Raw genomic sequence first — 14,544 nt, 5'->3', positions numbered from 1 at the left:
GGGACAATTTATGCAACTTGTGCGGTTCGTCGTTTCGAAGCAACTTGCTGTTCGTTAGTCATGACCTGGCCGACAGGCTGTGACAGGTTAATTTATCTTACAACAGCTGGACTTCGTGTGATGGTCGAGCTGATGACTTTCACATGTTTTTAGTCTAATTTTGAAGCCATGAACAAATCTATGGTCTTAGACTTTGTTTCTATTTTAGAAATCATTAGCACGCTATACGATTGATAACTGCATAACGTTTACTGTTTAACTGTTATGTCAACAGGATACAGTAAGGTTACGAGTTCCGCTAGCGGTTCGTTTGTGTTTCACATCAGACAATCAAATATTACACATCCGTCCAGTGAGTAAACGAACGAAATCACATCAACCCCTTGCTCTCGAACCGTGCGTGTTCACAAAGCACCAGTTATTTGGTAGCATCTAATGAATATTGACATCGAATCTCATTCACATCGGGCAATGTTGAAAATGACGGTACAGGAAATGCTCCTTGAATCGACATGCACCCGGGGCGAGCTCACCTCACCACGGCACCATGGTATTCGATGTTTTATGAATGAAATTTCTAATGTTCTCCTCCTCCCCAATGACTACCACCACCACCATGGTGCGGTACGATGTGATGACGGCGGTGAGAAACGAAGACGCACTATTGGAGAGATTATTCCTCCTGGCCTGGACAAATATTGACACAAAAGCAGTGGCCGCCGATTCGGCTTTTCACCCCGAACCGAACCGGGACCAGCAGCAGTAGCAGGCTGGCAGGCAGGCAGAGATCCGTTCCCACCGTAACACGCACGGCGGAGCGTTTCTCATCAGAATGTGTCACATGAAATTTGAATAATTCTAAACTATTGCTCCAAACAATCGCCAGGAAATGTCAACCAACAACCAGCGGCTCGGATGACGGGGTTGACGACCGGTGAACAAACAAATTCCATTTTTTTTAATAAGTTGCGCTTTGGAGAAGATTACATTTACATTAATTCTCCTCTATTCAGAAACAGTCGGTTTTTTATTATTCTAATTGAATTCATTTTGGTTTGCTTCTGACATTTACTCGTGAAACTTCTAAATATATATCCACCACCAACTCAGTTCGAGTAAGCGTTTCGGATGAATCTCTTCCTGTGCAGCATCCATAAGTAGAAAGTTTAATACCACCTAGCTAAGACAATTCCATTTGGCACTGGTTTTCATTCATTAAAAAAACAAACCGGCAAGATGGATGTGGGGGCGTCGAATCAAAGAGTACGCGCGTGCAGGTAAACCGAACGAAGACGCTCCTACAATGCTACAATATCGTGGCGACTGCTGCAAACTGTGGGCTCAGACACGACATTTAAATTTCATTCATAGAATTTGTTTTGTGTTGGTCTATGTTGTACGCCTTAGTACATTCACTGCCAGTAAACCATTATACCTGCTTTGACCTGTCTGCTGCGAATCTCCCGAAGAAGAGACCTCGCAGTCGAGCAGGAAAGTTCGAGTGGTTTATTTTCTTCGACAACCGCACGAATGTTGGTCTTGGTACCTGTGAAAGATTGGGTTGAGCATCTTTCTTTCATTTCTATTGGGGATCGTAACCTTAATTCAATTACGTTCGTCATTGATAGATTAACCATTGAACCAGGACAGCTCATTGAAAGCGTTTGACTTCATCGGTGTTCCTACTTTATTAGTTCTTTTCAGTCGACCGCCTTTCTTCCTTCTAACGGGTGGCAACTAAAATTTTGGAATTTTTTTCTCAAGCTGTCAAAAAAAGACAAAGATACATGAAGAAGATCTGATTTACCGAAATTAAAGATACATTATCCATTGTTGAAAAAAAAATAGTGTACATTTGAAAACGGTCCGTAATCGGCTGTTCGGCGAAGCTTTCGTTTAACGTCGAAACAAGAGCGTTGTACGGCCGTCATGTCCACTTTGCGAATGCATCTCTTGATTCTACCAATCAACTGTTTGCAATTCGTGGCTCTCCAGTTATTTTTGTACACCAAGGAACTGAAAATTCCGAAGAAATCTTCGATTGGGCGCACTAAGACAGATTTTTCAGGTCGTGGTTCTTGGGTAAAAATGGAATCGAATGGGTATTCAGGAACGATTGTGTTTTTTGGCGTAATGCGATGATGCTCTATCCGGCCAAAACACGTATTGTCCATCTGCATGATGTTTTCGTAGAAAGCGGATCAAAATTATCCTCAAACATTCGTCTGGTGCATCCTAATTGATAGCCAAACCAGAAAGCTTGTTGTTAAAGAAACGAGAAAGAGAACGATGTCTTTCTGCGTCCATAGTTCTGGCTGGTCTTCCACTACCTTACTTGCGAATAGTTGTTGGGCATCTTAGGATATGGTAAACAGTCAAAGCCGCAACATATTTACTTTTTAAATGTTGTATCGTATACGAGATTTCTGTTGCAGCTGGTAGAACTGTACAACGCGCTTCCGAAATGCTTCTGGTTTCGACGCCATTTTTCGCAAAACTGGGCAAGCATAAACAAAACAAAAAATATTAATAAAAAGAGGAGAGAGAGAGCTAACACATACCTACTCTCATTTCTCTCTGAGCTCGTTTGTTGTTGAGCATAAGGGCCGCGAAAAAATTTCAAAATTTTAGTTGCCACCCGTTAATTTACTGCAACTCGCGTTTACAGTCTGCATTTGTGAAAGGATCACTTTCAGCATCTTTAGCTGAACAAACAGTGTTTGTATTAGGTAAATATTAGGTTTGGCTTGACTTATGCATTGTTGAAAATATCCGCATTGTTTCAATCATATAGGAAAACATAGCTCTAAGCATTTTATCGTAAATCGGAAGCGTATGAAACATCATCATTGTATTGAAATAATTGTTTTTATTATGTGAAAATCCTCTTGATTCGTCTTTTAGGTACAATTTAAGGCAAATTTTGGTGCGTGTAATAAAACCCATGTTGCTACTTGGGATTATCTCCATGCTCTATATAATTGCATGTATGTATTTTTATAAAAGATGTTATCACATCGTTTTATACTGTTTTTATACTCTTTTATCGTTCTTACTCTTCTTCTGTGAATCATTTTTATATCCTTTTTATATCTGTTTATCATTCGTGTCATTTTGTTATTATGTTAGTGCCAGTCTTGTATTTTTTCCACATCAATTCTGTTATTTGTGACAATATGTGTAATATTCTTATAACTTGGCCATATTTCAAGCCTGAAATTAAAGAAAAGAAAAAAAAAGATGGAGGTATGTGCCTAGGGGAACGAACGAGGGGTTCACGTAAGACTAAGAAGGTGGGTACAGCGCTTGACAAATTGAAAATATTCAACAGTTTGTTACGCAAATCTATAATTCGTTGTATTGATAATAATTGTACTAAAACATTTATATACATTTGTTAAATGGAATTATGTTTAAATAGCCTAAATGTCTGTACGCCGTTTATAATTTTTATCAGTTTCCTAGAGTTTGTAGTTCCACTAGGATTTAAGCTATCAGGCCACCACATCTTCTATTTATGGGCGATGATTTTGCATTTTGACAATTTTTCCAAGACTTGTAACACTAGTCAACTTGAAATAACTGGCTTGAAGCTGGTATGCCGTGGACGAAGGAGCTTGCTTAGTACTACGGTTGAACCGAAAAAATAAATAACTATTCTGGGTTATCATTTACAACACTAATTTGCACTCGTCAATTTCCACGAAATATTCCACGAAATTGATAGCACCATTTATTGTGATAGATTGATTTGAAGTATAATTGTCTTACAACTAACATGTGGACAGCCAGTTAAAAGATCAATTAATTAACGTCTTCTGTATCTTACTAGTTCCTTTCGACAATCTACTTTACAGCTATTTGCATGCTTGACTGAAATTCAAGTGTTCTGGATTTGTAGCCGTTTTTATATTTTTGCAAAATGAAGAATTCAAGTCAGTTTTGAATCATCACTTAATTGTGGAGTTCTTTGTGTCGTACGTAATTTTGTTTCACCATTGTATTTGTAGCATTTTTATGCTATTCTAATACATCTGTAAATCCATTCTTTTTATGTCTCTTTACCATTTTTGTCATTTTTATGCTAAAGTTGTGCCCTTTTGTTAGGGTTTTTGCATTATTTTTATATCACTTTTGTAACATGGCTTTATGCCTGGCCGCCCAGTGGATATCAGTTTACTACACTTTAAATACTTCTAGGTATATTGCGAGCCTGGTAATGCCCAGATGAATGTGATTCATACAGACTTGAAACCCACTTTTGACAACATTGACCACAGTATAAAAATGCTTTGTAAATTGTCTCGTCTTGGAGCTTCTGGAGAGCTAGTTGCGTGGCTAAAATCGTACCTTTCCATCAAAGCATTCCGCTTTAGGATTGGTTCCCGCTCATCAAATGTTTTCCTCAAGGAAGCAACATGGGTCCACTGCTCTTCATTCTATTTTTTTAATTATGCTGTCCTGATACTTGGAAATGGCTGCAAGCGTATTTAAGCAGACGATCTGAAACATTCGCCTCGATTCTATATTCCGATTGGGCCCGTTTCGATCAGAAACGTCCCGACCGACGTGTGTTATTGTGTTGTGTGTTTCCGATCCTTACTGTTTGAAGCCTTTATACTGTGCCTTAGTATGACCTATTATGGAAACCACTGCTGTAGTATGGCAAATGGTTGGATAATGCATATAATATACCCCATAGTGGTCCTTAGCAGGTCCTTATCCACCAACTCCTATAACTACCTTCATGTGGTACCAGTCGGAATACGAGCAGCCTTATCGGAGATCGGGTAACTAACCCCGATGGAAACTAAGGTCGTATACCAACAGGGAAGGAGGCACAGTGTGTTTTGACACTTCAAAATGGCAGCTTCATTACGAGACTCGGTAGCGTAGGCCTTAGTACGGCTACCTATCTACCTATCTAAACCCAAAAAAAACTAACAAGAGTTGAGAAAATTCTACTCGAAACATTCGGCGTAGACAAAAGCGACGAAATAAGGACATGGAATGGAGATTTGATACCTGGAACTGCATATCGCAAAACTTCGTGCGTGGCAACAGGGTGGTGCTTGATCAGTTAGAACTCCGAAAGTTCGATATTGCGGCACTGCAGGAGATCTATCGCGAAGGCGATAAGGTATGGAGGATCCGTCGCGGCATTGCCCAATTTTAGTAGAACGGTAGAGCGACCAACGAGCTGGAAACGGCTTTCGAAGTGTTAGGCAAAATGCAAGATCGCGTAATGGACTGGAAAACGATCAACGAAAGGATGTGTTTGTTGAGGATAAAAGGCCGTTACTTTAACTACACCATCATAAACCTGCATTCTCCACACGAAGGTAGACCGGACGACAAGAAGAAAGCGTTCTATGCGCAGCTGGAGGCTACGTACGACAACTGCTCACCACGGGTCATCAAGATCGTCATCGGGGATATGAACGCCGAGGTCGGCAGGGAAGCAATGTATAGACCGGTGATCGGAGCCCATAGCCTGCACACCGACACGAACGATAACGGCCTGCGATGCATCAACTTTACAGCTTCCCGAGGCTTGGTGATCAGAAGCACTTTCTTTCCCCACAAAAATATCCACAAAGCCACCTGGAGATCACCTAACCAACGAACCAAATCTACCATATTCTCAACGAGGACCGATTTTTCTCAAACATCGTCAACGTACGCTCCGTACGGGGAGCGGATAATGACTCGGACCATTTCCCAGTAGCAGCCGCCCTCCTCCATTAAACATTCGGCAATCAAACAACCCGCTAGTTGCCGAAAACCACGCGCGCTTACTGAATGCAGCTCTGCCTTCCTCTGTGGAGCTAGATGTTTTGACCCACGAAGATAGTTGAAGTAAAAGCGCCAGAAGAAGGACAGAGATCGTGAGGAACTGGAACAACCATTCCGGGCTAACGACACGGGCAAGTTTTACGAGAAGTTGAACCAAACTCGTAAGAGGTACACACCTAAACCTGACGTGTTTAGGGACGAGGGAGGGGATCTAATCACAAACGAACGCGAGGAGTTCTTCGATGAGCATCTCAACGGCGATATAGCAGAAGGAGACGCAACGGAAGTTAAGCTAGGAGTGCCTACAAACGACAACAGCGTGCCGCCTCCTTATCGCGAAGAGATCCGACGAGAAATTCGGCAGCTGAAGAACAATAGAACCTCCGGTAAAGACTGACTTCCGGCAGAACTCTATAAAAATAGCGAAAAACCGCTAACAACGGCACTTCATTAAATAATTTCAAGGATTTGGAAGGAGGAAAAACTACCGGAGAAGTGGATTGAAGGTCCCATCTACAAAAAGGGTGACCGTTTAGATTGCTGTAATAGAACACCGCCTCTTATTTCTAATAATAAATAACAGAACTTGGCGCAAGTATTTCATCATGCGCCATGCGTGAGAGTATGCTTGAAACTATCAATGTTTCCCTGTTGAGTACAACAGACTTCGTAACGCATATTGTACATTTCGGAAACAGCTGGATTTTGCGCGACAATAAATTTACTCAACACAGCAACCTTACTCTCTCATGCATCTCAGTTTCCTTTGTGTTTATCGCTAATCACAATATAACGTTTGACACCTGAACCAATAAATAGTTGGTAAACATTGTTTTTATTTTTTACGTTCATGTTGCGAAATTTAGTTTTTTCGAATTGAAATATCGCAAACATATTCAGCGCCTGGCTCTCGTACGTTATCAAATCACTTTTCAGGGCTCTCGGATGACTGGTAGTAAGATGCTATGAAGAGGTATAGGAAATGTTTGTTTTCTATCAAAATTAGGCAGAAGTCATGAAAATTAAGTATAACAGAGTAACTGTACCACAAATAAAATATGATTAGTGATTGTTTTTCAGGTGGGTACACATAGATAAGTGAGAAATTTTGATTTTACTACCACTATAAAAGCGCCATATCTTGAAAAGCAACGGTTCGTATGGTGTCCTATTACCGCGGCATCACGTTGGTCAACGCCGCCTACAAGGTGCTCTCCCAGATTTTGTTGCGTCGTCTATCCCCACTAGCTAGAGAATTCGTAGGGCAGCAACAGGCGAGCTTTATGGGGGGCCGTGCTTCTACAGATCGAAGTTTTACTCGCCGACAAATGCTCCAGAAATGTCGAGAGTACAACGTGTTCACACAACATATTTTTGTGGATTTCAGAGCAGCATACGATACAGTTGAATGCGAACAGCTACGGCAGATAATGCACGGGTACGGGTTTCCTGATGCGGCTGGTCAAAGCTACCCGTGCTACTACCAGAGAAAGCAACGTTTGCCTCCCACGGACAGTGACTATTGACGACTGGAAGTGGTTGATGAGTTGGTATATTTGGGATCTCTGGTCATCGTCGACTATAATACGAGTAAGGAGATCCAACGACCCATTCGAGCTGGGAATCGAGCCTACTTTTCCCTTCGTAAGACGCTTCGATCAAGTAGCATACGCCGTCGCACAAAGCTGACGATGTATAAAACGCTATTCAAACCGGTAGTCCTCTACGGACTTGGGACAGTAACTTTGCTTACGGGAGACATAGGTACGTGCGCTTGCCGTATTTTAACGAAAGGTGTTGCGGACGATATTTGGTCGAGTACAAACTGAAAGCGAAGAGTGGCGGAGGCGTATGAATCACGAGCTGAATGCACTGCTTGGAGAGATTCCCATCGTACACTTGGCAAAATTTAGGATACTACGGTGGTCCGGCCACGTCGTAAGGATGCCGGTCGACTGTGTAGTGACATCCGTTCTCTTCAACAATCCCACCGGCACCAGGAATAGAGGGGTCAAACGTGCTAGATGGCTCGACCAGGTTGATGCCGACTCGCGTGTGTCGAAACGCTCAACGAATTGGTGCCGAGTAGCCCTGGACCGAGTACAATGGAGAGGAAATCTTGATACGGCAAGAGCCCTCCCGGCTCTCGGCTGAATAAGTAAGTAAGCTGTAGTATGGTTGCGTTCGCGTTTGGAGCGCCGCAGAGGACGTTGCCGAACGATACATCACTTAAACCTACGTTTCACCAAACATCTTTGGCTGTAATGAACCAGTTGTTGCTTTTATTTGCTCCTTCTCTGTGGAAGAAGAGTTATTTATATTTACTTATAGACTTTGTTTGAAATATTCAAACCTTTCTTCTTTAAAACCTCATAACTTTTGAACCACTGAACCGATTTTAATTACTTCGATATCACATGAAAGGTATTTTAAATAGTTATTTGGAAAAATATATTGGACTGAGGCTTACAATTTTATGATTGCACCACCATTTAAGAACTTCTCTTGTTTTGTGACCGATGGATCCGCCACAGAAATTTTTCCTCTTGCGATATCAGCACTGACAAAAGAGCACTGACAAACGCTTGCTAGTCGCACATGATTGGTGTGATTTATAATCTGGCTTTATTACAAACAAGCCGACAGCTGATTTTATACTGCAAATATCAGAGTTTGAGTCTGTCCAAGTTCGGCAAAACAACACAACTGAAAATGCTGGAAAATAGTTTTCAGTCTAAGAAATGCACCTGATCGCAAGTATCTGTACTGATTTGTAGTTACTCCTTCGATAACGTTAGGTAATAGAGGGTTAAAACATTACGATGCGTGCATAATTAGCGTGATCTGGAAAATAACCTTATCGCTAACAAAATTCATACTTCGCTATGAGTTACAAAACCACTCGAAAGTATCCCGCAGTTTTGCTAGAACTGGCGAAAAACATGCATCAATTAAGATTAATTGTACTGATTCTACCTTTGATAGCTTCATTTGGAGGTAACCCAATCTGGTCAAAAAATGAATTTAAACACTCAAATAATAAATGTTTTAGTAAATTCTCAACTAACTGAAAATTATGACGAGCTTATTTACCGGACCATGGCCACGGATGGGGATCGGAGGAAATACAGCAGTCGACGTTTATTTAAAGCCTTCAAAGATGTATCCTTTCTTTTGTATACCCGCGCGAACGCTGATCGTGCCCAAACCATTCGATGGGATTCTCCTGCTGCTGAGCTTCAGAATTCGCACTTCAATCCCTCTCATCCTACACGCTTCATAATTCACGGCTGGTTGACCGACCGGGACTGGGCACCTAATCAGCAAATAAAAGAAGAGTATTTTAAAATCGGTGATTTTAACATAATCGTAGTGGATTGGGGAACTGGTGCATCGAGTTTTCCCTATAAGCTATCCAGAAAGCGCGTTGCATCGGTGGGAGAAGTTGTTGCTCGACTGATCGATAACCTTGTCGCCTCCTCGGGAACATCTTACACAGACATCACGCTAATAGGATTCAGCCTTGGTGCTCACGTAGCCGGCAATGCTGGAAAGTATTTGAAAGGTAAATTGGGTACCATCATAGCGTTGGATCCAGCTGGACCAGCATTCTCCGATGGTCAATCAGATATTTTGCACCAAAATGACGCAGAATATGTAGAAGTGTTGCACACTAGCTCGTTCGCCGGTTTCAATAAACCATTGGGTGATGCAGATTTTTTTGCAAACCACGATCAATGGAGACAGCCTGGTTGTGCAATAATATCAACCTGTTCCCATAGTCGTGCTTACGAATATTTCGTGGAGTCGTTGAACAGTCCCACTGGATTTTGGGCCAGTCCCCAGAACTCACGGTCTGGCCAGGAAGTGGCCATGGGTGGTGAGCCGTCTAACAGAGGTCGTGGAGTACGAGGCAGTTACTTTTTTGATACCCATAGTGAACCGCCTTACGCAAAGGAAAAGCGTACGTCCGACAGCCGTATGCTTCAGCTTGCGCCTCAAGAACGTAAAACTTTTGATGTAGCTGTATATCTCAACTAGTCAATAAATACGTGGTTTTTAAGCAGATCGGAAATTGCGCTTTGTTGTATGCATCATGTTTTAAGTTCAATCCACCGATGGGAGGGATTAGATCTCTCGGTTTGCGCCCAAGTGTTTTGACAATTAAACTATCAGTACACGACACCCTGTATTAAAAAAACTCACATCTAGTTTCGCTGATTCCAGTCTAGTCATTCGGATGCACACACTACACTGGACTGAAATGATCGAAACTAGATGTGAGATTGGAAAATCTCAGGGTACAGGGTGTCGTGTACTGATAGTTTAATTGTCAAAACACTTGGGCGCAAACCGAGAGAGTGTGGGTTAGAGTTCCACTCAGTAATTGAACTACACAATATATTGTTGGCCCCATATCGAAGTTCCGTAGTTTCATCCATTCTACCATTCTTCCCACCAAACTTTCCTCCATCTTTCATAATAAAAGATGATTTACGTAAGACCGCGACAGATTCAAAGACAAGTAAAACATAATAAAAGGAACTAGTCGACCAGAAGGGGAGTGAGCCTTGCAATTTGTTTGCAGTACTGTCCTTTCTTAACCACTTTATTGCATTTTCTATTGAGCTTATGAACTTTTGGTAAATGATTTTTTCTTGAAATGATCTTTTGAAAATTATCAATTTTACTCGTATGACTCTCTAATTGATTGAATTACACAAAAGTTAAATATTGCTTGGAAAATCCTTGTACCCGTTCGAGTCGAATCTTACGTAAAGGGCAGCTGCAAGCATCATCCTCCCTGATGATGGACCAAACCGTTGGCAATACGGTTTCCACTAAATTCCTTTTGCACTTCACGTGCAAAAAAAATGTTCCTGGCCAATTCCCGGGTCCACACACAGTCACACACGGAATCGCTCGGCAGTCGTGTGTTTTGTGAGCAGGTTTTTTTTTGGATTTTCGCTCTCTTTTTTTTCTTGCTCTTATTCGCTTGTTCACCTTTTTCCTGCGGTCTGCTCGCGATTTATGGTAAAAACAGGTCAAACTGAATGTTCGCACAGAGGTCACGGTCTGATTGAGAATGCACATATATTATCGGGCAGCGCGGTTTCGATACGCCGAAAGGGTATCGGGGCGGTGGGAGGAAAATTCTTCATTACATTAAGCAAATGTGCGGTTGCTGCTGCTGCCTGCTTGCTTGCTTGCTTGCTGGGGGTTACGCGGATCGGTGGGAACTCCGAAGAGGCACATTTTGCTTGGCAGGTACGACGATGCTTTCGGTGTTTGCGATCAGCCCGCGCAAAAATTCGTGGAAAAAGTCTCCGCCAAGTGGACACACGAGGCCACGAGTTGGGTACAAGTTGCATTCCAAATATGGATTTTCGGGAAGAATTTATATGGATTAAGATCAGCTAGCAGCGGTGGTGCGGTATCTTCCCAGGTGTGCCGTGCATTTCGTCCACACCGCAATGCGGTGTGCGGTTTGAGCTCAGTATTTCACGGCGCACCGCGATCCTACACAACCGCGCCGATATGAACCTATTATTGAGTCATTCAGCAACTTTCACATTTCGCATCAGGCTGCCTTGGCTGGGCACAATTTATTCAACTCCTTCTTTAATTAATGAGCACTGAAATACAAACCTCCACAGCCCCGTATGGTGCGGTGCCTCATAATTTCACGAGGCTTTACTGCATTTGAAATAAATTGAAGACAATCAAAATACGCTTTGCTACACACTAACTACATCGGCAACCGTCTCAGTGTTACTGTCACCGAGGGCAACTTTGATTTCTTTCATATGACTATACAGAGGAAATCTCATCCAACCCGAAGTAACCCCCAAAAGCGGTACGGATGCACATTATAAATTTCGTCCTCTTATCCTAAAGTTGCGAGATGAACCAGAATCGTGCTTCGGGTCGCGTCTCGCCTGCCATATAGATGGTGGCAAGATCACGACGGCAACGACGACGCCGAAGCAGAGATCCTCACAGCAACGGGTCTTATCTTCGGGGCAAAATCTTCTTCATTTAAATCGCACACCTACACTTGTTCTCCCATACTCTGCCTGGTGGGTTCTTCATGTTGTTGTACTCCTTTTGCACTGCGAGTGAAGAAAGAGTGGGCAACGGCAGCAGCGCAGGGAACATTGAACCTGCCACTCTAAAAGAAAAGTACGGAATCGCGCAATCGAAGAGGAACCGAGAATAATTATTAGTTCTGTACGGTCGGTGTGCTGCTACGGCGTCGTCCGGAGAATCTCTTCGGCTTTGGCCATGATTCCCGATCCCGGTCCGCCCGCTCTTGGATTGGATCGGAAAACGCGTGGATTAAGAATTAACTCGTAATTTATACGGACGTGGTCGGTGCATGGGTTCGGCGATGTGCGCCCGCGTCCTGCGTGTCCCCGTTTGCGATGCGGTGGCGATGGCGATGGTGGCGGTGGTGGTAGGGCTTTTCGTAGGTTTGACGACGTGCCCTGCGCAAAATCCGCGCACCGTAGATTATAATCTCTTTCGGGAACATAATTGAGAGCGATTCGCTCGGTTGCCGATGAAACCACCGGCCTATATTGCGCCGATCGGTACCTGCGATGAAGACGGCGATGACGACGACGACGACGACGACGATGAGGGCTTTTCACCACTGGTTGAAAAAAATAAGAGGGAAGGCTACGTGGATGGGTGGCAGCGAAGGGCTGAGCAGGGCTCCTACGGAGATCTAGAAGATGATCGCCGTAAAAGGGTGTGCTGATGCGAACCTTATGAATCATTAAACAATTCACTTGTTTTCATTTTGTGTTGCACGAAATTTCTTCGCACGTTGGATGAAGAGCGGCTTTCGGCTGTCAAAAATTTAAGTGTGAAATTTTGGTTACTGAAATGTGAAGAATGGAAGTTCTATTTGACTACATATGGTTGCATTATTTCATAAATAGGAATTTTGGAAAGTGAAGAAGTGTCTCGTGCGATGAATGATAAACTGGATGCACTAGAAAATTTCGAAATATATTGCGTCTTTCAGTGATAGGTGGAGCTTGCACCCACGATCTTTCGGTTGGTACACGAATGTTTTACTGACTAAACTACTTCCGTACTCTTTTATCAGGTGGTGTAATAGTTTTGTTCTTATTTGTTTATTATTTGTTTTTTGTTTATAATTGTTCATTGCTTCTGCGGCTGAGAAGATGTATTGTAGAGGGCTGGAGCCCTATTTCGACTCCAATTGTTTCGTATGCTTATCTTTCATTTAGAACTACAATACATTAAATGTATTGTGTTGTATCGATAGTTCGGCAAAATATTCATATAAACTAACTGGAGTTGAAATTTGGCCCCGAAAAATCCCTTTGGCAACGTGGTCGCTTGGTTTCGGACTTTATTTGAGCTTGAAGCTTTACTTATATTGAACTAGAAACTGGACCTTGAATTGGCTAAGAAATTGGACCGATATTTAAAGTATTTTGGACTGAAATTTTTGCTTGGAACTAGACATGAAAGTGGACTTAAAACTGAAACCACAAGTTTCATTTTAAATTGGTCCGAAATTCCAATTGATATTGGAATTGAATTCGACTTGGAATTGGATTTGAATTGGACCTAAATTTTCGACCTGAGGCTAGACTGGAAAGTAGACGTGTAATTGAATTTTAAATAGTACTTGAAATCAGAGTTTGAGTTTGATTTAAAATTGGAATTAAATTAGCCTTGTAATGGGGTTAAAATAATGCAACTTTAAATTGAACCTGGACACTGGACATTGATTTGGATTAATTTGAATTTGAAGTTTTAGGCAAGCCGAAAAAGAACACGAAATTATGCACCAAGTTTTGAAATTAGAATTGACATTTTTCGTCTTATTTTCTTCTTATTCTATATTCACACGTTTTACCACTTTTCTGTTTTCTTTTTCTTTTTTCCAGCTCTGTTTTTCCACTTATGCTCCGTCTTTTTCCTTTCTTTGACCGTTAAATAACGGTTTTTACTCCCTCATTTCTCTTATTTTTCCACTTTTTCCCTAGTTTTACTATTCATGTCCCATATTTCCTGTTACATTATTCCGATTTTCTTCGTTTCCTACCCATTTTTTGTATATTTTCACTCCTGCTTTTTCTCATTTTTCCTCGTTTTTGATATTTTTCCCCTTTTCCAACTTTTCTTCGCCTTTTTTTCTAGTTTTCATCTTTTTCTTACTCTTTGTCTCCTTTCCGTCACGTTTTTCATTTTCATCTGTTCCGTTATACCTGTTTTCCAATGCCTAGTTTTACCATCTTTTCTGTCACGTTTATTCTGTTTTTGGCTCTTTTTTCCTTCTTTTTTCCGATTTTCTTGTTTTATCACGTGGAATTCGCTTTTTTCTCTTCCGTTTTACCTTGTCGTCTCTACTTTTTCTGCCCCATTTTCTCGTTTTTTTTGACCATCTTGCTATTTTTATAACCCTACACGGGTTTCCCGTTTATAACCACTCGCTGTTCTTCTTTTCCCTTTTGGTTTCTCTTGTGTTCTGCTATGTATTCATGTCTTGTCTTTTCTCTCTCATTTTCTTCTCTTCCACCTTTTTTTCTCTTTTTACGTCCCGTTTTTCCTTTAGTTTTTTATACCAGTTTTTCCTGCACACTGCTTTCTCTTGTAGCGCCCCTGTCGCGCACCCACAAGTTCGGTATTATTCGGTATCATTATAAATCCCAAGTACCTATTGAGATTCTAGTGGGCTACCGGAATAAGTTGAGCTCGCGACAC

The 14,544-nt window shown here is 41.9% G+C and overlaps 1 protein-coding gene across 1 annotated transcript; it reads left to right on the top strand.

The window, feature by feature from the left end:
* The first annotated feature begins 7,740 nt into the window (after nt 1–7,740).
* On the top strand, nt 7,741–9,837 carry LOC128740835 (phospholipase A1-like). Its single transcript, XM_053836403.1, has 2 exons — nt 7,741–7,753; nt 9,296–9,837. Exons 1-2 carry the CDS (start codon nt 7,741–7,743, stop codon nt 9,835–9,837), a joined length of 555 nt encoding a protein of 184 aa, XP_053692378.1.
* Nucleotides 9,838–14,544: the final 4,707 nt, after the last annotated feature.

Source organism: Sabethes cyaneus, chromosome 3 (genome assembly GCF_943734655.1).
Source record: "Sabethes cyaneus chromosome 3, idSabCyanKW18_F2, whole genome shotgun sequence".
NCBI lineage: Eukaryota > Metazoa > Arthropoda > Insecta > Diptera > Culicidae > Sabethes > Sabethes cyaneus.
The sequence above is the reverse complement of the archived record's forward strand: the minus strand, read 5'-3'. Positions and strand labels throughout refer to the sequence as shown.